This window comes from Hyposmocoma kahamanoa, unplaced genomic scaffold (assembly GCF_003589595.1).
Source record: "Hyposmocoma kahamanoa isolate Upper Pololo Valley unplaced genomic scaffold, ASM358959v1 245, whole genome shotgun sequence".
NCBI classification, from domain to species: domain Eukaryota; kingdom Metazoa; phylum Arthropoda; class Insecta; order Lepidoptera; family Cosmopterigidae; genus Hyposmocoma; species Hyposmocoma kahamanoa.
This window is the reverse complement of record NW_020653762.1, coordinates 381,742-408,735: the sequence shown is the minus strand read 5'-3', so window position 1 is coordinate 408,735 and position 26,994 is coordinate 381,742. Positions and strand designations below refer to the sequence as shown.

The 26,994-nt window shown below is 34.5% G+C and overlaps 1 protein-coding gene across 1 annotated transcript in view; it reads left to right on the top strand.

Annotated features, from left to right (window-relative positions):
- Window positions 1–26,994, top strand: part of LOC113228861 (hemicentin-1) — a 291,239-nt gene that overhangs the window by 252,117 nt on the left and 12,128 nt on the right. Inside the window, exons 5-13 of the mRNA XM_026462282.1 lie at window positions 111–314; window positions 1,295–1,446; window positions 4,518–4,659; window positions 12,469–12,599; window positions 12,777–12,936; window positions 21,921–22,077; window positions 22,456–22,595; window positions 22,851–22,987; window positions 23,787–23,952. Of these exons, the coding sequence (XP_026318067.1) occupies window positions 111–314; window positions 1,295–1,446; window positions 4,518–4,659; window positions 12,469–12,599; window positions 12,777–12,936; window positions 21,921–22,077; window positions 22,456–22,595; window positions 22,851–22,987; window positions 23,787–23,952 (1,389 nt within the window). The remainder of the gene's footprint in view (window positions 1–110; window positions 315–1,294; window positions 1,447–4,517; window positions 4,660–12,468; window positions 12,600–12,776; window positions 12,937–21,920; window positions 22,078–22,455; window positions 22,596–22,850; window positions 22,988–23,786; window positions 23,953–26,994) is intronic.

The window sequence follows — 26,994 nt, the reverse complement described above, 5'->3', positions numbered from 1 at the left end:
TTATTACTACAATGATCTAGCCAGTTTCTCTTTATAGTTTATCCAAGCTGTCTTCCACATAATTGTAACAAACACTCTATTTTGCATTAATAACTTTGTTTCTTTCTCAGGTCGGCCTAGACCTCGAGTGACGTGGTACCTCGAGAACGTGGTAATAGACGATTCCTACGAACAGCGTCCAGATGGTATCACAGTCAACACTTTAACCTTCCCAAATGTTGGAAGACAACATTTGAATGCAAGACTCGTCTGTCAGGCTGCGAATACCAATCTGGCACCACCAGAGACTAAAGTGTTGATTCTGGACATTAATTGTAAGTATCTATTTAAATAAATAAATGCAAGCAACCACACTGAATACCTGATCTCAAAGTGGGGAATTAACACATCTAAACTGTCTAAACAACAAACTAAAAAAAATTGTTTCTATAAAAGATCCCGGTACGTCGCGTTCTTATTCCGCCATTACAGTGGTTTGCACTGTAATCGTCGGACCACCACGGTCTTCAAAATAAGCAATTAAAGATTTAAGAAATCCTTATTTGTACATGGTTTACCTAACACTTTACATTTACTAGAGCATAATATTGTAAAGCAACAACTCTGAAGCAGTTGAGGGCCAAGAATATTTAACAAGATATCACTGTCATTGCGTTATAGACTCTCCGAAATGCAGCAATGTTTTAAGTTCGTCATCCTTTCTCTACACTGCGGTAAATATTCTGATAAAGTCTTTGTACTTAAGCAAGCACTACTCACAAGACATTTATGAAATTTATGCCAAAATGTATGTTATAAAATCTAAGTGCATAAAAACTTGAGCATGAAATTTCCTCGTACTTCCAGTTCGATGTCTAATATTTGCAAATCATAAAAGGAATTGTCGTCCAAACTCAAATAAAAATTGTAAAGTAGAATGCTTGTCAAGTCCCTAAAACGACTGGGACCCGTGTTATTCGCAGGCCACTTGACCTGGATGTTTCTTTCGTCCGTTGTAAAGAAAACAATGACTCTCAAATTTGACTAGGATCCGATTGAGAAAGATGTGGGCTTTTACAGAGAAATCGTTATACATACGAAAATCACTTCCAATACTTGGAATGTAAGAGAATATATTTCTTGTACATTTTCGCTGGCTAAAGTCATAGCTTTGAAAACATTTGTAATAAGTTATCTTTGAAGATAATAATTTTAGCCTTTTGCAAAAGAAATTTCCTCAATTTATTCAGGTCTGAAAGTTTAGGATAATGCTTGTATTTAGTGTTAAGTATTAACGTTAATTTAACTTCCACAGTAAAACCCCTAACTGTGACGATACTAAACAAAGAGAAGCAAGTGTCAGCTGATAAGCGGTACGAGATCGAATGCAAGACGACCGGGTCACGACCCGAGGCTTACGTCACGTGGTGGAAAAACAACCGACAACTGAAGCGCATGGCCAAAAACGTGAGTATTACTATACATTCTGTTAAGTTCACATAGTTGTAGAGCTATGGTTTTACGTCCTTTGTAAATTCACAACAATCAAATTTCGTACATGTTGGGTTGGAGTTTGATGACACGAAGTTGCTAATATTGTTTTGTAGTAGTCGTTTTGAGAGTATTGCAGGGGACGAGGAAATAAAATCTTTTTCGTATTTCTGTATTACAATCACGAACTTTTACATTGTATTGCTTGTTTTAAAAGTTTTCCCTCGTATCAAAGTATAATTAAAATTTGTTAATCTCATTGAAATTACACACGTGGCAAACAATTTCAATTTTATGAAAGTTTCATAAAATCAAATTATAATTCAGTCAGTTTCATTGTCCATTGTACGTAAAGTGTAGTGGGTAAAATAAATAAAACAATAAACCCCGATATAAAGCTATCTCGGTGGGAGACAGGAAGAGGACTCGATGGACACTCGGCCACAAGGGGCATGCGTCGTCCATTTCAGTAAATGGGCCAGCGCATGACGGAGAAACGACGTATCTTAAAAGTATTATTTTTGAGAAATTGATACACAAAGATTTTTTTATAAGAACATAATTGAGCATTTGACCTCCATCTCACCTGATGGAAAGCAACGATGATGTCGACGATTTAGCATGCACATCGAAATAATATCTATTCAGTCTCGCCTTGAAAAGGCCCAAGTTATAGCGTTCGGGGAACAAATCTGCAGGCAGGTAATCCACTCTTTAGCCGTTCACTATATAAATATGGAAGCGAAATGCTTTGTGCGAATCTTTGGAATATCCACAACAGGCGTGGAACCCCAGCCTACATCTAGTTCCACGAAGTTGGGTAGAGGAAAGCGGGATTAAATCATGCAATTCCATCGCACACCCTCAGTTACATATTTAACACCATTAGTAAATTGGAAAAAAACTTTAGTAGTTACTCTTTCAACAATAATATTTATTTAAATTTCAGACAATGAAAATTCTTCATTAGATTCAATGTTATTTTTAAAGTTATGTTTGTACTAAAACTAAAATTAAGAATTTACTTTTAAAATTAACTCACACCTATGTTTATATCCTGTCTCAGATACGAGGTGAAAAAAGAAAAAACTTTAAATATCAAATTACGATCAAATGTAGTTGACCAATACGTTTGTCCACACGTTTTTTATCTGATTGCTTAATTTTATAACACTTTAAACGCAATGGTTTTAAATAACGTCTTACTAGTTTACAGTTTCCGTAAATGAAGTTTTGCAAAAAGCACCCATGTGTTTTAAAATTCTTCTTCAAAGAGATGCTTTTAACTTTAACCTGCTTCAGAAGTAGTTGGCGTTAATATACCACAAGATCAATTACATTTACGTTTATTTTATCAACAATATTTTTTTTCATGATATGCTCCATGCGGACGGTATGAATGTGGATTAGGTGGATGGGAGAACAATTAGAGAATAACGCATGTCTTAAGTCAGGCAACAAAAACAACATCACTTCACGATTATCTCTAATATCAGGTTATTTCTTACCATTATTATGTTATATTATGACTTCTTTTTATTTTCCCGATATTTACCATGGTAAGAAACCTGATATTAGTGATAATCATTTAGTGCATAACCACGAAAGTCTTAACATCTATTTAACCGCTCACGCGATGCGCTCTTCCTACCGCAAAATGGCGGCTATTTGGTTTCGCAAATTAGATAAGCATTCAGTTTAAATACAGTTTTTATAAATAAAAATTATTATTCTGCATTGCTAAATAAATACCCTACGTATTACCAACAGAAACATCTCAAATAAAATGCAGTAATACACCGCAAATCCTGCACTTAAAAAGCACTAATGAAATTTTTGGTGTACTTGGATAAATATGATAATATTCCGTTTGAGTGGTTCTAACGTTTATCATGAAATTACTCCTTAAAGTATAGTTTATAAACATTTATATTCAGGAAAAACTTAAAAAACGCTACTTACGGTATGTTTTCAATAAATAAACACCGAAATCACCAGCCCAAACAATAACACACACAATTGTCGTGACGTATTTTTGAAGTTGTTTATTTTTTTTAAATGACAGACCCAGGCATTAAAAACTTTATGGTTTGCTAGAGTAGTTACCGAAATAGCAATTAATATTAGTTCTTTTACCTGTTATAACTTCGATCTCCGATAAATCGGTAAAAAATCATCACCGGCACCTCTAGGTGTGGTATGCGTCTACGGCTGCATGTATCGCGTGAGCGGATAATATTACTCCAGTTTGGAATGAGTGATAAATGTTTAAATTTTGTTAAGTTTATAAATGAATGTATAACAAGACGACCTTCGATCCTCTACATCCTTTTTAAGAGACAGAGGTAAAATAAAGTTATGATTCTATGACACTCTGTTCTGCTGATAAACCCCAAAATAATTTCCACAAAAGTTACTCCAATTCGTCTACAGTAAAAGCATTTCCTTTTGCGTTTTCACAGACTTTTGTCCCATTCAGACTTATTCCCTTTGTGTTTTAATTAATAGATTCTTTTCTTTTTTCGTGGGTTCCGCATAATGACTGCTGACGTTTATTGTTCTCGGCATTATGGTGGTTATTATTGTGGAATTGTTTGAAAGCATTAGGAGTCGTTTCGTTCTGTTATCATTTTTCGTAAATGATGGCTTTTGAAAGATGAATGTAAATAATTGTAGTGTCTTTGTTTGTTATGAGTTGTGTACATATTATTTTGCTTTCTTAAAGGATGTGTAAGAATTATGTTAAATTTTTTTTGGATTGTGATTTTCATTTAATCTCACGGCCTGTAGAAAAAATACTATTATTTGTTCTGAAATAAAGTTTGTATGTATATAGTTTATTATCTTTAAGTTCTTCGTAAGTTGCGCTACGTATTTAATTTTTTCGTAAGTCTTGTGGCTTGTTTGAAATTAAAACATGGTAATTTCTGATATTACGAGCATCAGTTAATTCTTCGTCAATATTATCAATGATTTCGTAGCCCTGTCTAAGGGTTCGTGCAGCATTCATTGTGATGAAATATTAACAGTGAGTTTTATTGTTTCAGTTCTCGGAAAACAACGAAACACTAAGTGTCCTCACCCTTGTACCGAGTGTAGAAGACGACGGAAAGTACCTAACTTGCCGGTCCGAGAACAAGCACATCCCTGACTCGGCGATTGAAGATAAATGGAGACTTAATGTGCATTGTAAGTTGGGAATATCGAGTCTCAACTCTGTTATCATGCATCTAAGGTTGTATAGTGAAACGGTAAAATGTTCACATGACGAGCTAAACTCGAAGTAAGATTACACTTAAAATTGTCAAGATTTTCTTAATTTGCACTCCATTTATGGAGATTATGATTATGTGCTTTGCCTATATTTTCATATGTGGAAGCTTTTGATTGACATTTGAGTGATCATATTTAAATTCATCTTGTAAAAGTAACTGTAAACTCCCATAATAAAATAAAATAAATACGATGAATTATCTTAAATAAAAATGTAAGGCAGATCTTAACACTTATACGTTTCATTACAAAAATTGTAAAATTCGTTCAATTTGTACATGATATAGATCTACAAACAATTTCACCATAGTAAAATAAAAGAAGTATGGTAACTCCGTTCAAAGCAACAGCGTGGCTTGTATGTATGTGCGATCGCCACGCGCCGTGTACAGATGCACACATTTACATTAATAATGAAAGGCGCGTTGCGACAACCAGTGTTATGCAATGCAAGTGTATCGTGTATCGCGCTGCTATATTTGTATGGAGTTATACTCGTCTTATTACACTATGATTGAACATTCTACCAAAAGAAAAGTATTTGCAAACGTGTGATACCAAATAATATTTCCAAATTATGGCAAGTTATAAGATCTTAAGCCTCTTCGCTCCCTCTAACCTCCATTCAGAAGATAGGAGTGCTGTTGTGTTCTACTGATAAAAATTGGTTCGACACTAGTACCTACAAAATTGGGTTATTCATACAAAGCTTTACCGATATGAAATTATGCTATCCCAATTGATATTCTCACATAACCAATTATGAGTTTAACCCTTACACGTCCCGCAAGCTATGGAAAGGTCAATCTTTATGAAGCTCAATAGTATATCTTCTTCTAATTCCAATTATTATGCTATCATAAGCAATATTATCGTTGAAACAATAAAGCCGTATAGATTTATGCAGATTATGCTGCCATTATGTACGGACAACGGCACATCAGACTACACACTTTTGTTCGAAAATCGCCTCCAGTGCAACGGAACAAGATATGTCAATGTGTAGCTTGATGTGCTGGCGTGTGTACTTTGACTTTATTTCAAACGTTTCTATGAAACAATCTTAAAAAAAATTAAGACTTTCACTCTCTTTAGTCGCAGGTTTCTTACCACGATATGTGTTCTTTTTATTTTCCGGATATTTACACGCTTTAAGATCACGGTCACTAGCCAGTCAACTCGTGACTTCCTTCTGAATTTGTGACAATCAACATTAAAATTGGACAGGTAAAGTATAAAAATACAATAAAAGCTGGAAAACTAAAACTAGGATTTAATTAAGTATATGAATAAAATTTGGTCCCCGCAGGAAGGTACCCAAGATGCTGAAAGCGTTCCCCTTTGTATAGTTATGCTTTGGACAAGGTAACTGCCAGCCCTAGGTTTCCCAGACAGACTTATTTGTTTGATAAAATTTTGTAAAGATGACTTCATCTTTACGCACCAGGATCCCAAGGGCCAAGGATTTCGACTCCAACTTGTGTAAATAGGTAGTCGGAGGCGCGGTCCTGGTACTTATTAAGGCCCATTTAGATGGAGAGAGTTTCTCGCACGCTTCGTGACGAAAACTCGTACGCGATTATCGTAAGCAATAATCGCCATAAGATTATCGTATCGTAATGTTTACATTCAAGCAAGAACTAAAATCTCGCCTACGATTATGTCATTAGAGATTCGCAAGCAACTTAATCACCTCCTCGACTGTTTACACGGAGAAATATGTAGTAAGGAGATTCTTGCTTACGAGTTTTCGACTTGTCTAAACACGATCTCGTATGACATTTTTTCAAGTTCATACGATTATCGTACAAATCGGTTCGAACCGTTTTGAGTGCGAGAATTGCCATTCGAGTTCAGTGATTACTGCGGTATTGACTATGGATATATCAAAGTGACGCAAAAATCATTCAAATTTGAAACTGCTGATAATATTAAGTTCATTGCACTGTATAGAAATATATTTTGTATTATAATTTGTTTATATATATTTTTTTAATTTTATAACTACTGACACAAACAAAAACTGAAAATTACGATAAATTTATAGGGCGAGTGAGTGCGTGATTGAGTGAGTGAGTGAGTGAGTGCGTGCGTGCGTGCGTGCGTGCGTGCGTGAGTGAGTGAATGAGTGAGCGAGCGAGTGAGTGAGTGCGTGAGTGCGTGAGTGAGTGAGTGAGTGGGGAGTGAGTGACGAGTGTTTATTGAAAAGTGCATTTACTTGAAAAGTCGTGTCCGCCATCTTGGATTTAGAAATAAATGCTATAATCGTAATTTCTATTAATTCGTAATAGTTCATTCGTAAATTCGTAATGAACACTCCTCACTCACTCCCCACTCACTTCCCACTCACTCTCTACTAACTCCCCACTCACTTCCCACTCACCCACCCACTCACTCACTCACTCACTCACTCACTCACTCACTCACTCACTCACTCACTCCCCATTATTTGAAATTTTTTTTTTCGCTCTCGTTCCATTACTTATTGTCTTAGAAAAGCAGTGATAATTAAAACACCCTCGCGCACTGCACTCATGGTAGAAACGGCTGGCACAAAAACTCGAAATACGATTTTTGCTTTCAAGTTCTGTTTACACGGAGACGTTCAACATGCAAAGGCGAGGCGATTTTCGCTCACGTGGAAGGGCGATAATCGCGAATGTTTAGACGAGGAAAGTTTTTTTATATTCTTTCGATAATCGCATCCTCGAGACGAGAAACTCTCTCCATCTAAATGGTCCTTTACCCTTTAATCTTTCTGCCAGCTCAGCTGTGGAGCCTGCCCTCTTGCTGGTGTGATGGAGATGGGATAGGGCAAATGTGTTGATGTACGTGGCGTCCCACATCAGTGCCCGGCCCACTCAAAGACTTTGCTACAAATGACATTAAATAATTATAAAAATTACATCCTATAAAGGACTCTACTCTGAAAAACATTGACTTTAATCTAGTTAGCCCTTTTTGCTATGTCAAAGTCTAAGTCCTCAGCCTAAGTCCTCCTATAGGAAACATCCCAGCTGCCCATCAAACCCAGGTCCGGCTCGAAGGATCAAAATGTTGAGGAGTAGTGGAAAAATAGAAGCTCAAAGTAAACCAATATAAATTATAATTTAAGGAAAAGTAATTAAAACAGGAGAACAGAAAGGAACGAATTATAGACCAAAAATACATAAACAATAATCAATAAAATACAAAAAAGTATTTATGTCTGCCCCGTCCAGTGACCGTCCGTAACAATCACCGTAATCTGCATCTTATATATTTGAAAATGTTGATTTTTTAGTGTATATATCCTAACTTGTATAAATATGATGCTGACCAGTCGCAACATCAGAGAAGTCGTTTTCCAAATTGAGTCGTTGTTTACAATGTTCGCTTAATAAAATAATCTCTTATTTTATATCGAACTATTCCGTTTTTTGCGTCTCGCTATTCGAGAGAGGGAATGATATTACACGAAAATAGAAGGGGGCTGATCAGGAATGATGGATGCATGGATGTTACTACTGTCTGAACCTATTTACACCTAAAGTGTTTATCAGTAATAAAGAATTTGTCTTTATGAGAATCAACTATTCATTCGGAAGGCTGCTTTGACCGACAAAACGATTACCCTTTTTTAACGCCAGTAATTTATTTTAATAAATTGTTGTCACGTATCAATTTTCAGATAATATTTTGCTTTATAGTTGATCATTACAGTTGATGGCATGATGTAGGCATGTGTGGTAGTAGGCTGGAAAAAAAATGCGTTTAATGGTATACTTGAATTTCTAAATTGCATTTGCAAATGTTCAATAGCAATATTTCTCGCTAACGTTGAAGAAAAACATCGTAATGAAACCTGCATGTCAAAACAGTCATCAAAAAAAGAAGTCACCGCATTGAGCTAGCGCGGCGGTCTATGACCTAAACTCTAAGGGTCGCTAATTTGGAAAGTCGTCCTTTGAAGAGCACTGCGCCATTGAACATAGTGACTTGTGTTGAGATGTCTTGGTAACAGCGTTTGCAGTGTACATTTGAGGGTCCTGGCCAGTGGAAGAGCGGGATCGTGTTTAAATCAGCTAAGGCGTTTTCTATAAAGCGCTTGAACATTGGAGCGTTTTTGCATTTTGAGGAGCATAATAAAAGTGGTTTTGTTTTAAACTAAGAGATTTTATTACTTGCCATTCGAAATCCGTACTCTCATATTCTCTAAAACTACATAATACCTTTCCCAATGTTTATAGGCATACCGATTTTAATAAGCAAAAGTTTTAATTACGCAAATTTATAATCCTTTTTGATACCATTTTGAAGAAAATTTCGCTCGAATAATTTTTGTTTTGCCGCTGGAAATTAATTATAAGTAATGTTTGGGTTATTTTGGATGGATTCATGATAAATACCATTAAATTTAAATAATGACTCGTATGAATGTGTTATACCTACTTTAGTTCATGGAATAATTCAGGATTATAAAGTAATACTTGATAATATGATAGTGGTTTCTTTAATAAACTTAATCTGAGTCAACAGATCTCTTATTAAGCGACTCATAGAATAGAATTTTAAACGCCTGCAGTCTGTACATACAACTCACGTACACTTGGATTTTATATCGTTTTTATTGTTATTGATATTGACAATTAAATCTTGCAAATCCCAGCATTTTGTTAACTGCACGCATAACTTGAATCGTTTGTAAAGAAAAACTTCGCTAATTATACTGAATTCCATACTTCTCTGAATGTTTTTCCTCTTTAGTTACATGTTCATTGTACTCACATAAAACCTTCAGTAAACTTTATTTTATATGTGTTTTCATGGAACATAGGTAAACCTAATTAAGTTACTCTTGAGGTTGTATACCTTTCACATTATTTCTTTCTTATGAATATCACATCTTCACTTAATGTCATAAGTGATTCCGTTTCTCAACGTAACCAGTATTGGTATTAACCTAATAGTAACCTTGTAATAGTACCTAATTTTTTTTTAATACTACTAATAACAGTAATTAGATATAACTTATACACTCACACTAACTGTAGGGGAAACTAGGCATTATAGGTAGGTAGTCGGATAAAATTGTCACTTGTCAGTCGTTTCGTTTGTTCAAAGTGAAAGTGTTCTTCATATAGGTTATTGTATTATATTTTTTTAATAAGTAAATTGCATTTGACCTCCACCTCATCTGATGGAAAGCGACGATGAGGTCGACAATGTAGCATGCGCATTTAAATAGTGCCTACTTTTTTCACTTACGTGAATTCGAATTTGTGGAAGCGCAGTGCTTCGTGCGAATCTTTGAAATATCCACAACAGGCGTGGAACGTACAACGTAGTCCCACGATGATGGAATGGGGAAGGCGGGATAAATCTTGCAATTCCATCTCACACTCTCAATGTCTATATATATAGATATATAGCCTGTAGAATACTGATAAGCAGGCAACTTTACGGCGATGTTCAAGGTTCTGTATATAGTATACTTCGATTGACCAATTTCTCAACGTATGCATAATAAACTTATACCTCAATGATTCCCAGGGTTAGGCGAAGACATTCAACTTGCTACGCTCCTGCCAAACCACTTTGGCCTCTTCCAATCGTATCAGTCTTTTATCAATGCCCGTTTATTTTTGGCACCTTCAACCTGCCCTTTAGGATTTGATATTTACATTTTCATCAAGTCTACCCCTCTCTCTCTATGACTCGTCAATTTATGTATGTTAGTACATCCTTTCTATATGACCAAACCATCGAAGTGTTGTTCCCTTTTCTATCATGGCAACTACGCCATTTTTCACACCTCTCATTTGCACGGTATTCATCTTACCTATATTGGTAATACTTTTTAATATTGAATTGTTATTTTCGTTAGCGTCTCTGAATATCAACAAGTTTCAGTTTACGCAATTACCATAAGGTCCTGATTGTGTACTACGAGATTTTTCGGCCCGTGCGTGTAATTTTCAAACTATATATCGCATAAACATATTATATGTACTAACATAAATATATCATAATTATGTCAGTATGATCGTAGTTCCTGAATGTCGTTTGTATTGTTAATATCCTAGATAGGATTAAACTTCTTTTGTAAGGGGCTATACTCCCAAATATGTCCTCTTAAATCAAGTTTTCACCAGTACATACAACAGATTACAGACAACAGAGAACAGAGTACATTTTCTGTTTGCCATGCATTCAACATTGATTAGTATTTTGAAGTTTGTCAATAAATAAATAAACAAATTAATTATTTAATTAAATATAGATCTGAATTGTAAGTTAATTATTAATGTACTCAACTGTCGTTTGTACGGTCATTCCTTTTTACACCACATGCTCCTCTGCATTGGACCCCCTTTTCCGTACCATTTGAGCATTCTAATGTATATAAATGCTTGACCTCGTTTATATCTTTATATTGTTTGTTAGACATTCTCAGTTATAGGTTCGTTGATATCAACAAAAATATATTATTATTGAACCTGAATTCCAGTTCCCTCACCGTTTCTTCCAAATTTTTCCTTTCCGTTATTTGACGTGAATAAATTTTCCCATTTCGCAATGGCACAAACAAAAAATTAGTCTGTCAATTTTCCATCGGCCGCTACGAAGATAGAAACCCAATTTTAGTAACAAGAAGAAGGTGTAATTCAATTGTACTAGTCACGTTAATAGGTTTTTATAATATGAAGTTTATTGGCTATCGCGATGTTTTACTATCATGATATTCAATTTTTTTTTGTGAAATTAATTAATTTGAAATTAATTTTAAGAAATTACTCCACTAGTTTGTTATAATTATTAATACAAAGATCGAACACTCAGAAAAAATTCCGAAATACTCAAGATTTCTCGTCTCATAGATGGCGCTACGGCTAAAAAGTCGTTGAAAAAACCAAATACAAAGACACGACAACAAACACATACAAAAATTCGTGAGGTTCGCTGGTTTGTTCCATGGTTTCGAAGCATGGGATCGAAGGATTTTTTCTGAGTGTTCGATCTTTGTATTAATAATTATAACAGACCAGTCCAGTATAATTTCACATAAAAAATAATTGAATATCAATTCAATAAAAATTTGAAAAACATTTTATTCAATCTCAGGATTCATGCGTGCATAGTGATCTCTATCAGTATAATCTTGACGTATAGCATATATGTATTTACATCTAAGGATACCAGGGAAATACCGATCAAAGTCACCTAAAAACGCGGTTTTGAGTTAATACCACCATTTAATTCGTTAAACGCTGAGTGTATTTTGCCTAAATCAGGAAAAGGCTAACAAAGTTCAATATCTTGAAAAGTTTCCTTCTAATTTTAGGCATAAAATGCTTGAATAAGATTTATAAAGGTTTTTTGGGTAAAATAGATTCATTAAGGTTACACGCATTATGTCAACATTTACTTTATTTCTGGTTGCATTTTTGCATGTCACCAACATTGAACAGTTTTCTAAATTAAAAATTCGTTTTTCCTAAAGTTGTCCTCATGCGACTTCGATCATACTTGCCTTGGACTCTTTATTTAGTACCTAATTCAAACATACATTTCTTATCATACTGAAATTTATATTACAAGCCTAAACCGTGCTAGGGTTCACGTGACGTACTATTAAGTATTTGTAACAACAGTATTTATACCATGGTTGCAATAAACGTTATAATATTTTGTTCTATTCCGAATGAAAGTATTCAAAGTGATAAAATAAATATTTTGTTTTAGATGTACCAGTGGTAGATCTTAAAATGGGTTCTAATCTGAACCCTAATGAGATTAAGGAAGGCGACGACGTTTACTTCGAATGTACTGTGAAGGCCAATCCTAAGACGCATCGGCTGGTTTGGTTCCACGACGTAAGTATTTCTTTGTGTACAAACACCATCACATAATTTTGTAAATATATACCAACAAAGCTTATTTTTTTCGGTTCATAATAAAATTTAAAAATCGTACTCACTGGGTCCATCGAATGATATTCCACAAATATAAAAAGGTTGAGCTAGAGCTGACAAGTTTAATATATTTTCTAGAATAACGAAATTTTCCACAATGAGGGATCAGGTGTAATCCTAAGCGCCCAGAGCCTGGTCCTGCAAAGTGTTACCAGAGCTGCTGCAGGGGACTACACCTGCATGGCTGCCAACAGCGAGGGGAAGGGTACCAGCAACCCTGTCACATTGATGGTTCGATGTAAGTATTGATTATTGTCTCTAATTTAAAGTAGACAACAGTTTAAATACCTACCTCTGAATTCCGGACGACTAAGGCGAAGTGGTATCACAGTTGCGTAGGCTTTGAAGTGTGTGAGGTAAGTGCGGAGAAATATATTGATCACCAATTTCATTGACACTTTAGAAATAAAATATACTCTCTTACTGTAAAGTAAACTCATAGTCCACTGACGCTATTGCCAAAGGCGTGGGAAAAAAAATCTATTGAAATGTCTTTAATAACAATCAAATGAAACTGATTTTAGATCCGAAGATCCATTTTGCATAAAGTTTGTTTACCACGGCCCGTTTGAACCCGAAACATTGTGCTTCGGGTCCCATAGTCCATAGCTTTTAATATCTTGGATACATCCAATGAACACTATGCTATCTTAATTTTTGGACCTGTATTGGTTTTTTATTTTCACAAAACTTGTTGTTTTTCAAAATTTTTTTTTCTTTTTTTTCACAAAATTCGGGGATCATAACATTAGTAAATAAATATGGCTATTTACAATAATAACAGAAACCGGCCGAAAATGTTGCGTTTCATGGGAGGTATCGTTGTGTCTCCATTATTAATTAAGAAAAGAAGTTGAATACGTAATTTTTAACGTCGAAAAGCCGTCCAAAATTTTCCGTGCAGTAAAACTACGTCACAACATGTATTTTGAATGTAACTTCACCTTAATACTAAACGAGAAATTAAAAAATTGTTCTTCTAAATACCGTAACAAAGAAATTAATACAATACAATAAATCTGGGTTCTCATATGGGGATATTGTCCGTTCTATGTCTATTACTTATGGCTTGTCAATTTATTACATAATCATTATAGTAATTTATTTGTTGTTCGTATGTTACTTGTGTGTGTGTGTATCTAGTGTTTTTTTCTTCCCATTATATTATAATATATCGTAATTATGAAATGTATGTGTGCTGTGTTTTTTTTGGAAGAAATTATTATCTATTCCATTGTATCCAATTCATAAGAAGACAAAAAATGTGCTCCGACCTTATTATGTTATAAGAAGATATTAAGAGAATTTGGTTAGTTATACCAAACTTTGTTTACCAGAAGTATTCATCGAAATGTTAACACTTATTTTAAATAAACTAGTTAATAGCACTTCAATTTTAGATGTCTAATGTAAAACATTATTCTATGTCGTTGATCTGAGAAATATTTCTTCAGTTCTTCTTTTCTGAAGTCAGAATGGGCAGCTTTAAAGAGGTCAAGTAGCTGGCTATGGGCTGGAAAGAATGGAAGAGGCGATACAGATAAGACCCTGGCTTTTAGATAGGATGATGAAACAGGGAAATATTTGCTTTTCATCATATCTGTGGACAAATATTTTATGTACTTATTGCAGATTCTGTCGTGTCTGCACGAGATTTGAGTTCATTTTTCCCTGCGTTGAAAAGTTTATAATGGGTTACCTCTTCTGATGCTTGCTTTAGGGTGGAGGAACCAATTTCCGTCAATCCACTAGTAAACGAATCTTATGTTGGTATTTTAAGGGTCGTTAAGTTTTCTTTCAAGTACATATACTCCAAAACCTTGTTAACGCGAAAGCGAATAGGTATTATATAGGCATGCATGCTCTATAGTCAATCACATCATCACTTTCCATCCGGTAAGATGGAGGTGAAATGCGCAGGTTTCCTTTTTTTCTTCTTATTATATCTATGGCATACACTATAATGCTTGCCATCGTGTTGAAAGGATATACCAAACGTACAGGATAAATTGTACGTCATGCGAAGACGTACTTTTCTAACCACTTCAAAAAAGGTGGAGGTTGTCAATTCGCCTTTTTATGGCTAAATTTTTTTTGTGTCTGCTACGCATTGGTCAACCGATTTTGATGATTCTTTTTTTGTTGGATAGCGGGTAGGTACCTGTGTATTGGTTCCAATTTAAGTTTGAAGAAAATATTCCACCTTTAAGGGTGGCAATCCGGTTTCCTGCACTTTCCGGTAACTGATTGATTAATAAAACGTGGCAAATAGATGTAGGTAATTCCATGAAATTTTGAGGTCGGTTTTTTTTTGTAAAACAGTTATAATATGATATCAAGTGAAGGAATGACGAAGTCGTGAGCCTGTTGGTAAGCGACACGCCTATCCATAACAGTTACAGTGCCACTCAAAGCTTTAAATCGCGAAGATCTGATACTGCCGTAGCACCCGGCACCTTGAGACATACAGTCTTACCTGCTGTTGAGCAGAAATAGGATAGGTGATAGTACCTCCATGGACGAACTCGTTCACAAAGTGCTCTACTGCTTCTATTTTCTCTAAGGAAAAATGTGTATTTTACTAAATTCAGCCCGCGTATTCTAAAATATACGAAAAATAATACAATACTTCTATGAATTCTTAAGAAAAAGGTAAATAACCTAAAAAAACCTACAAAAAAAAAAAGAACTCCGAAGAAAGCAAATACAAACCAATGAACGATTTGTTTTAAAAGAAATACTAGCAACGCAAACTTTGCTGAAAGCTTTTCGCTCTTTAATTGTGAAGTAACTGATACGTACCATCTGATACGTCTAGTAATTAAAAAATACTATCTAAAGAGTACTACCAAAATAGATATATGTATAACAAGTTTTGTGGCGGTAGCGCAGAGTGAGCGGTTGTTTTGTCTGCTGTATAATTAAGAAGTCCTAGTCCAGTTGACCTTTTTAATGGTTAAATTTATGCGTGGAGGAAAACATGGAATTGAAACCTGCCTGATGAAAAAGATTCGCAAGCCTTGAGAACGGGTAAAGTCTCTAACCTGCATTGGGCCAGTGCGTGGCCATATTGACTTGAACCTTCATCTTAGAGAAGACCCGTCCTCAGCATTCTGACGTGTAATAGGTTGATGACTTCATATTGTTTATTGCATATTTACAGTGTCGTCAAACTATAGCATAGCATTTTTTTTAAAGCCTATACTGTTCCACTGCCAGAGCAAAGGCCACTTTACCATCTCTCTAAACCTCTCTATTTTGAGTCACTGAGGTCCAGTCTTTTAGGTGTACGTCGAGCGCGTCTCTCCATCGACGCTTTGGATTGCCGCATGGTCGTTTTCTACCTTTGGGGATCCATTCTGTGGTGGCCTTCGCCTACGACTCGACGACGTGACCCGCCCAGTCCCATTTTAGTTTACCCGCTTGTTGGCCTACATCTACGATTCCTGTTTTGGAGCGCAGACCACTGTTCCTAATTCGGTCGGACAATTTGACTCCCTTGAATTTGACTTGATAGTAAGCACACAAAATGAAAAAAAAATACAATTTCAATTAATTTGGGTGAATTTATAAATTGATTAATTTTAAAAAGCTCTAGCATCCTCAGAGACCACTCATATTATTTAAAATTGTATACATTTTCCATTAATTCTTAAAACGGGAAAGATCGAATTTATTTCTTCAATAAAACGTTAGTGACCTCTTCCTAAAGAGTAAAATGAATTTTTCTATGAAAATATTCCGATATTCTTCGGCAAAATGTACATTAAAAGAATTTCTAAGAATTATGTATTTGATTTTGATGAAAGCTTTTGTTGTGGACACGTATAGAGGAACTTCGATAAAAAAAACATATATTTATATGGAATCTTTCGTGAGGTTTGAGAAATAGAAATTATAACTATGAACAATGTTATGAAAAAAACGTTGAAAAACAATACATTTTTTATGCGGTAGATACCATTACGTTGTCATTATGTACATTGTTAAGGCGTTTTTTTTTTATTTTTTACAAGGATTTTAAATATTCCAAAAATAGTTTAGTGTTAGACACGGCAATCCTATCTGTTTTATTTTTTAGTTCACTGTCTCAATGGTGGTTATGTGCAGTTTAATTATACTTTCAATAAATACTTTTTAAAATCAACAACCACTACTATAATGCTTTTAAACTCCATCATATTGACGTTAACAAATGAAATAAAAAAAATGCGTAGTTTCTTTTGGAAAACTCTCGAACAATTTTAAAATTAGCCATTACCGTTCTGGCAGAGGCATTTGGTAGACAATTTAATGGTGCTTAGTGCGAACTGTAAGGGGATTGCCGCATTGCATCCACTGCACGGGACTTATTATTGCCAGCTTACTTGCACTTCAGTTTCATAAAGACACAAAGATAGTGCTAAAAATAACGGTATAGTGTATATTTTAAATAATTTGTAATAAGAGTCGTAAAGGTTAGGTATTGGGGCTTAATTCTTAGATTGTTTATAAATTTGTTATAAAAAGAGCAGTCAGGCTGGTCAGATTAGGTCAAGGCAGATTTTCGTCGAAATGTAATTTTTAATTTGCCCACAAGGCCCAAAAATATATTATATTATAGAATATTGAATATTGTATCTATATACAATATTGTTTATATGTTTATATTACAGTACGGAAAACGTCAATTCTATAATGTTTCAATGAGTTGGAATTTCATGGGCGTCTGCAAATTCCAAACTACACACTAAATATTGGTTGTAAGTCGTAACATTGTTGCAAAGCATCTTTAACATTGTAGAGCAAAATTTTAGAGCTCTCTAGATTGCTCTGGGATTTATATGTTACTAGCGAATGTTTGGAACAAGTTTACTGTCCTCAGAGAACGGCTTAAAGGATAAAAGCTAAGTACGTAAGTTGAGTAGGACAGTACGTAAAAGCATTATATCGTATAAATAATAGTGTGTTATTGTAGTGAAATGAGAAGAAACAGTAGCTGGACGAGTATGAATTTAAAACCAGAGGTCTTCTTTATACAAGTCCAGAAATTGCCATTGCTGACGAAGCATGTAATGCATAAACAGAATTGGGTTAAAGTATATAATGCAATGCATACATACATATATGCAGGTGTACAAAATACATACAGAACGTGTGCTTGATTAAAAGTTTGGATTTGCAATATGTCGTATCACATATTCCAAATTGACAAAAATTCCATAATTTCCGACCATTTTGAGGGTTAAGTAATCAAAAGTCATACTTAGAACGAAAGTTATTTAAGTTAATTAGAGGAAATGATTCCTATTTTCGTCATTTCGTCTTAAAATTCAATACATTACTAAGTTTTATATCTTGTTCCACACTGAACTTAAAGATAAATGCCAAAGCGATCCGTAAAAGTAAATTATTGTCACTACAATTGCTAAAACCGTACACTAAGACAATAAAATGTCACGTAAAGTTGTGAGTCACATAAAATCGCTTTATGGAAAAATATAAGCAAGAGATCTTAAAACAGTGCTTTATGTTTTGCAGCAGAATATTTAAAATTCCACTAAGATTTAGTGCTCATCCGTTACTGTGGCGTGAAGCCACAGTATGAGTATTCATAAAGCAAAGTTATTTAAACGCCAATATATTTCAAAATATTTATATTTCGGTTTTGAGTAAGAAAAATTTGCAAATAGAAAGCCGTTGTGTAAAATAGGCAAAAATAGATTTTCTTATTATCAAGACTGGTTATAACATTACTCAACGTTTTAAGCAGATAGTTAAAATTTAAACAGCTGTATAGACAATGGATTATAAATATGATACATAACCGCTATAACATAATATGATTATTGACTGTTTGGTATGTCTATTAAAACTAAACGACATACTAGACAAGTTAGTTTAAAATGAAGTTATGGTACACGTTAATTATAGTATCCTAAATGAGCATGAAGATAAACGCCTGGCTGAAAATTCATTGAAACATTAAGAAAAGTAATTAATAAAGGCTAACGCTACAAATTTGCAACCTCATTCAGAGTAACCCCATAAGCTGTCTTTTAGGATATTTACTTCCATACGAAAGGCTCGTAATAATTATCTTCTAGACAAACTTCAACCTTTAAACTTTGAGACCTTAACGACAAACTTGGAGAATATCAATCTACAACTAGACTGTAATATTACATTGATTTCTAAGGAGCTATTGATATAACGCTTCAATACTTTTAAATTGGATAATAGGAGTCGGACAAGGCGTAATATAAGGAAACAAATTGTTTCATCATTTAACCACAAGTTTTTGGAGCGTAAATGGTTGTGATTTTTTATCTGTTGTATGGCTTCGATGGCGAATCAGTTTGGCTGTGCATGTTATTAGGCTGTGTATTATCGACTGCTATTCTTATCTCGTTTCCTTTAGTTAAAACCATTCGAGAGAATTACTTCCAACAGCCTCTCTACGCTTCGAGGTCGGTTCGTTCGTTAATAACAATTTTAGTTTATAATAATGGAGTTGACGGTTCGAATCCCTTTGGCGACATGGACTTTAACATCTAAGTTACATACACTTGAGAATGTTTAGTAGCAATACTTCTTGCTAACGGTGAAGTTAACATCAACAGACCAGCGTTACTGACTATGGCCTTAATCTAAATTAAGTGACGTGTAATAGCTTGACGATGAAGTTATAATATAATTTAACTTAAGAGTATTTAAAGCAGAACTGTTTCGCACTCAAAGTCTTACAGCAGATATAAGTCACTGCTGCTAACGCCTTTAGTATTAATATAATATTCCTCGGGTCATAATAAAACGTATAACGATCCTTTTGTAAATTAAATAGTTTCTCCTGTTACTTTCCTAAAGCTTGGTCCTGTCATTAAAACTTAAGACGGCAGTTGCAAGTTTTATAACGATCTCCAGATTGGATTGCTCTTTATTGATGTTAGCTCTGTGCAGCATCTTCTTCAGTAAATACTTAAGTGTTCATTTATTTCTCGACAGAATTTTGTTATAGTGTTTTCTTTATACTGTTGTCATTAATATATATTCTTATTGTTTGTTAACGTTATTGTTAGTTGCCGTTTGTATTTTCTTTTCTAGCTGTCTGGTAAATTATGTTTATTCAGTGATTCTCTCTGAATACTAAGTGTTTTTATTTTCATTTAATACTACAAGATTATGTCTGACACTAAATTTCTCATAAATGCAATATGAAAACTTTGTGTTGTATATTCTGTCTTGTTGAAGAATCATTAGTGTGACATGTAACTGTTCTACTAAAATTTGAAAACGAAAGCCGAAAAAGTGAAATAGTTGTCTTGCGTCATGAAATAAAATCACTTCTTTATTTTTGGTCTCACTTTTAGTTGTTCCAATATGATGTATTATTTAAGGAAAATGGAAAAAGGTCGACCTTGGTATATTTTGTGTATATAGGGTGCACTATAAGTTTCCGGAACTGGCCACTTACGTAAACAATATTTAAAAAGTAATTACAGCATTTGAAAATGGAACTCTTTGGCTGTAGGATACAGTTTGTTGCAACTGACTGTCACTTTTTCTTACATTGTGGCGTCATTTTAGAAATTGGTTGTCTACATCACCATTGATTTTACTCGTGAAAATTTTCGTAGTATGATTTTCTACGACTTTAAGTGTAAATTAACAGACGTACCATGAGATTCGGGCATCTTTAGGCATAGGCAAGAGATAAATGCAATCAATACTACACAAGTATTTGGGTGTGAAAAAGCTGTGCTCTCGGTGGATCCAACACAACTGAGGCTCAAAAAACGGATCGCGTCACTTGGTGGAATGCCATGCTCACCAGATTCAACGAAGGGCCGTCAAATTTGGTGTGGGACATAATAACAAGTGACGAAACATGGATTTATAGTTACGATCCCAAAACAAAGCAGTAATCGAGCGTATGGGTCTTTCGAGATGAGCCGAAACCAACCAAAGTGCCTCTAAGCGGATGATTGCTTCTTTTTTTAATAAAACTGGACACGTGTTTGTTTGCCGGAAGTTATTGACAAACTCCGTAAAAATAACCGTAAACGCCGTGTCATCTTGCACCACGGTAATGTCAGTTCTCACACGGCCAGACACATAAATGAATTTTAAAAGGTGAACAACGCTGACCTATGAGCCATCACGTGTACAGTTTCGACCTGGCACCTTGGGACTTTTATTCATTTCCAGAAATTAAGAACTAGTTACGCGGTCAATGATTTTCATCACTTGAAGAGGCTGTCGAAGAGTATACTGACATAAACGTTTTCAAAATTGGTTCATTCGTATGAGAAAGTGCATTAACGCTAGCGGAGAATATTTTGAGAAACAATAAATTAATTTCTGACCATTTATAGTATATTTCTCTTATTTATTCCGGTAACTTATAGTGCGCCTCAACCAGATTGAGGATGTCCTTAAAAATACTAGGTCAAAAGTGTCAAGAATAAACGGGCATGTACAAAAATATGTCTATAATATGTGATGACCTCAATGGGACGCTTTGGTATTTACGTCCATAGGTACATCCACCTTATATAGTTGTTTCATAAGTTTTTGCCATTTTGTTATTCTAGTAGTGTCCCTACCCATTATTAAACAAATAAATACCAAAATATTTGTAGCACATACAGTCTTATCTTGGTAATGCACAGTGAAAATCTCTAGTCTATTTCAGTAAAGGCTGCAGCGAATACTAAATGCGCCAAATACCCGGTTGAATGCTCGAATATTTGTGGAACAGGTCCTTGTTTACTCGTATACTGGTGTATTTAAAACTATAACTATAGACTTCGGAATTCAGTTGTTCAGTTTCATTTGTATTTTTTCAGTTTCAATTGTATTCATTTTAGATTTTACTTTACACTGTTGAAAATGAAAAAAGTTTTGATTACAAGTTTTGTTTCCGAAACGTTTTTAATTTTTAACAACATTCAGTTAACTTCTTGGTACTTTGTAAAGCAATTTTGCTTTTATGAATATTAATATAACTTTTAAGTATATGTAATGAATACACAGAATTTAGAATCAAACTCAATAAGTAACATTTCTGTATATAGGTAAATTATATTCAAATTTATTTCTTTATTCACTCTTAAAGTAAAAGTGAGAAAAACATGCATAAAGTTTTCTAGTAAATATAAGAATGTCGAAGCTCTAATTTATACAAAGTATTTTATCTTGAAAGCAATGGATTTTGTTACATTGAAAAATGTCTTCCCACAGATGCTCCCGTATGCACAGAAAGAAGAGACGGTGAATTATTTGGTGCTCTAAAACACGAGACAGTATCGATACATTGCTCAGTCGACGCCAATCCGGCGCTGGTGTCATTTCACTGGACGTTTAACAATTCTGGAGAACAAACAGAAATTCCTCCTCGGTAAAATTATGCATTATATCGTTGTCTAAGCTTAATTTCATATGTATAGCATTGTTAATATATTCATTGGTACAAACGCACCGTTGGATGTAAAACCTCGTTGTCTAAAGTAATAACAGAAAACTTTGATATCTCTTGACGTGTCTAGCAACTGTTACCTTATATTTCTAAAACAATATACAAGTCTGTCTACTACAATGACCCTGAAAGAGAATCAGTCAAAAGTTTTCAAAACTAAAGCGAACGCACACAAAGAGTAAACAAGTCTGAAGGAATAGACAAGTTTGTTTATGATAATTATTCTGGATTAAAATTAAAGATTAAATGTTTTCAAACTCCGCTATGATTACAAGCTTATGATATTTCTTTTGTTGTTAGATTGTACAGCAGTCATGGCCACACATCCACTCTTAACTATACTCCAACCACAGACATGGAGTATGGAACCCTCGCTTGCTATGGAGCAAATTCAGTCGGGCAACAGAAAGTGCCCTGTCTATTCCAATTGGTCGCCGCAGGTATATTAACATTTATATGAAATACTTCATTGTCTAGGAGATGCATCATTTATTTCTAAAAAGCACTATCCAATAAATAACAGACAACGTCACTTACAAACGAAGTATAATGTATTAAAGTAAATGTAAAATAAGAGATAAACAGTTTTGTAATAAATAAGGTAAACATTTTATGAAAACGAACAACCTAACAATTATTTATTATGTAAAGGGTTCCCACACGGTGCAGTACTAACGGCTAATCTTTTTCAACAGGTCGTCCATTCCAATTGCAAAACTGCTCGGTAGCAAATCAAAGCATTGACTCTTTGTACGTCGAGTGCGTCGAGAACTTCGATGGCGGTCTTCCACAAAGCTTCCTGATGGAGTTACGTGAACTGCCTACTTTGGCTGTGAGTATGACTGTTAAGAATGAATGGTTAATTTCTATTATAAAAAAAGAAAACTACCACGTTCCTGTTCTTGAAGGGTGACCACTGCTCTCCAATCTGGTTTGTGGTTCAATATTAAAACGTAGTATATCATAATTGATATTATTAATTGTAGCATTGATACGTCGATTATATAACCAGAAATAGAGACGAAATAAGGGCCATCCATCCCTGGCAACTTATCAGGTAAATGGGCCTTGTATAACTTTTAAATATCAACTCTTGCTTTGCACTGAAATCACAAATTAGAAAACTGAAATAATACAGCGCCAACAACTGACCTGTTTGTATGTCTCCGTATGTTCCAAAAATATTCTGTATTTATTGTAATAAAGATAATATCTCTAACAATGGAGGCTGTTCCATTCGGTGGTGGTCTAATTCTAATCTAATTACAAACGAAACGGAATCACATTTCATCGGTAATTAAATATTAATCATGTAATTTTGCAATTTTCGTCCACTATATCAAAGCTCAAGTTAAACTGGACGATTTGAAGTGAAACTATTGACGACACCCGTTAATTGTTTTGAATTTGGGCTGGCCAATCGGAGCGCAGTTGTCACAGTAACGATTTGGCGGAATAGTTTTTAAAAAAATTAACGACATTTCGTCTCTATTTTTGGTTATATATTCGGAGCATTGATATAAGGAGCACATGAACAATAATATCCTTAACCACTTCCAGTCAGTGCCCTAACGAGAATATGGCACTGGCCTCTGAAGGCAAAACTTATTAATGCAGCCTCATTCCCACAGCTCCGCTACAACGTATCAACAAACCGCACGCCCCCCTACTTCGAGGTCCGTGGCCTTCCCCCCGGTGTCAGCTATAGAATCGACTTGTATGCCGTCAACGCCAAAGGTCGAAGCGACGTATCTACTATAGAAACCGTCACCCTCAAAGGACAGGCCAAGTTTACTGGTAAGGAAGAATTTATTAATAAGATGGTCCAAAAATAACAGTCATAAGACGATGTCAGTTGCAGCATGGTCGGCATTGTGGACGCTTGATGTGAAAGTCCCGTTCGTAGTTTGGAAAAAGAACTACATTGGGTTTTGGTCGGGGTGTTTCAGAAAAACCAATATTACTTTAACCTTATTTGAAACAATATTACTTTAACCTTTCAATATCTTTTCGTACCATGACGCGCTTAAAGTAAGCTTATTCTAATGTTAAAATTAAATAAAATATTTTATTGGCAGCTTTGTGATTATTCATTCACTGAATTCGTACTATGACGCGACTTTGACATTAAAGTAATATTCTTCTTAAGTCAAATTTAGCAAATGCTTTACTTCGTGACTTCCCGTGCTTTCACCGTTGACGTTAAGAAAAATTGTGACAGCGCCACTAACAGTTGACACTAGACTATTAATTCCGAATTCATAACTTGATAATCAAGTCTCAGCTTGTTTTATTTATTTTTCTTCATGAAAATAAAGAAAAATAATTGAAAACAAAGTAATATTTTTTTAATTCTCTGAATGTAAATAATATAATGACTAATGTTGAAGTACTTACAATATTATACTACGATAGGACGATTCGGACCATCAAAAAGAAAGAGATGGCATTATTGACTAACAAATAAATGGACGACGGGTCTAATACAAAAACCACGAAAAAAATGTTCCAAGTCAACCTATTTAAACGTAGTGACATGTAAAGGAATATGAAAAGGCTAAAACGTTAGATTTAAATTGCAATGTCATCGCAGTACTGTAATTTATTAGTAATTTTGCTTGCTTCGCTGTCAGTCGAACAAACGAAGACTAAAGCGTGAATGACGCTCTGTATACGATTTTAACGCCCTATAAGTTCGGACACTTTTTAGCGCGGACCCGACGTCCATATAATTGTAAGTCAATGGATGGCATTATTTCTTTCCCATTTTTAGCAGCGACAGACAATCTTGAGAAATAATAATAATAAATAACAAACGCACACACTCAACATGGCCCCGCACTAAGGAAACCCTGTGTCGCGGGTGCCATGGACACACACATAGATAACCACAAATTACACCTAAACTCACGAGAGAAATAAATGTAAATCATTCGTTCTTCCACTTACTTTAAGTATAATACATTATTTAGTTGACAGATTTGTCATGGTACGAATATGAGTAATATTATAATAAGCTTACAATAAGCTTGCATTGAAATAAGATTGTTTTTTGAAAGGTTATGGTAGCCCATGGGTGGGAACATCGGAGTTACCTTCGTTACTCTAGCGCGTATAGCCTAGGGAATTCTGTTGTTTAAGAACTTCTAGTTGTTGTGAGTATTTGGCACAATATTATTACTTATTTATTAGATAGTAATGTTATAATTGTAAATCCTACTGTTGCTCATGGAATTGTATTAAAAAAAGGTAATTGGAAAATCGTAGCAAGAAACGTTTGCTCACAAAACAGTATATACAGTAGAAATGCTTAGAGGGCGGGACAACTGTCGTTAAGTTCAGTCCGCCATTTTCGCTTTCTACTTTATGGCCGTGTCAATTATCTCACGAAAATCCTCGAAACTTTTCTACTTTGGAGTCCAACTGATAGTCACGCCCGTAATATTGGTACTACCACTCTTGGTGGTGTTTCATATAATCGTTGTTTTATTTTATTTAATTTTAATAAATTATCAATTTTCTGTTTATCGTAATAGATGTTTTCTTCTAAGAAACGAAATTAAACCTTATACCGCTGCAAAATAGTTGGCCAAAAAAATTTTGACGCTGGCTCCGCCCAAATTTGTGAAACAAATATATGCCTGAAGCTCGCGTGACATGCGACAGGAGATGTTGAATTTCGCGCATTAAAAGTACCAAATTCGTTTTAGCGGAATAACTCTAAAAGTAAAGGGATTAAAAAAAAATCCGTAGTGACAATTGTCGATCATGCATAAATATAATTAATTGTCAAATTTTTGTCCTAATAATCTATAGCATTTCGAGGATAAATCGAAAAAATGTGAAAATTAGAGGTCATTTTGTGATTTTTATCTATCGAGGAAACTTTATTGTTTTATGTTTCTGATTAATGTCTATGCTTGAATATATCGTGTAGTTACTCATACAATATTTTATTTTTAACTTTAAAGTGGATATACCCCTCTAAAATAAAATCGAAGATTTAGAATTTTTCCTCTGCTCCCTCTTAACAATATGATTGTGTGAGTTCACCTTTAGCATACAACATAAATATTGATTGTTATTTCCTGATAGATTAACCGAAAGAACCATACTCATATAAAACACACAAAAAGTAGGTATGTTTAATTCTTTACGTAGACCACTGTAGTAGACTAATAACAATAATATTTTATGTGTTATTTACATGCAAATGAAGCCACTTTAGGCGTTTAAGATTATAATGTTGTTGGCGGTTGAGGTGTTAATTTGATTCGTATAATTTTAGAATAGTGCCGATTTAGTTCTGGTTACAGTCACATATTTTAAGTACATTGGCTTCTGTGGTTTATTTCATTGTACTTAAAGCAGTTGTGGTGCGGTATAAAGTCGCAGTTGTATTCCACATAAATAAATTTGTTAGAACTATAAATATTATCTATAAGAGCAGTGGTGGTAGACTAGTGGAAGAATGGTTACTTCCCACCTTACCTGCTGGGGCCATGAGAGATTAAAATGACCAACACCTACTTTGCAATGCTCGTTTACGCCGCATGTGGCAAACGCTACGTATTTAGTCATATAACATGACTGACGCGGCCCTGACGTACTTTTGTTGCCACTTGATTTTTGGGATCTTTGATAGCATTTAGTATATACTTTTCTAGACTTAGAGGAAACATTCAAATTGTATTTCAAAGTTGCTACTTAAACAAAAAAAATGTGCAATGTTAATAAAAAAGACGTATGTCAGCTTTGGTAAACATCGATCGAAAAGGGTTAAAATGCCTGGTACTAAAATTAATTCCAAAATAGAGCCCTATAATGAAATAGCGCGAA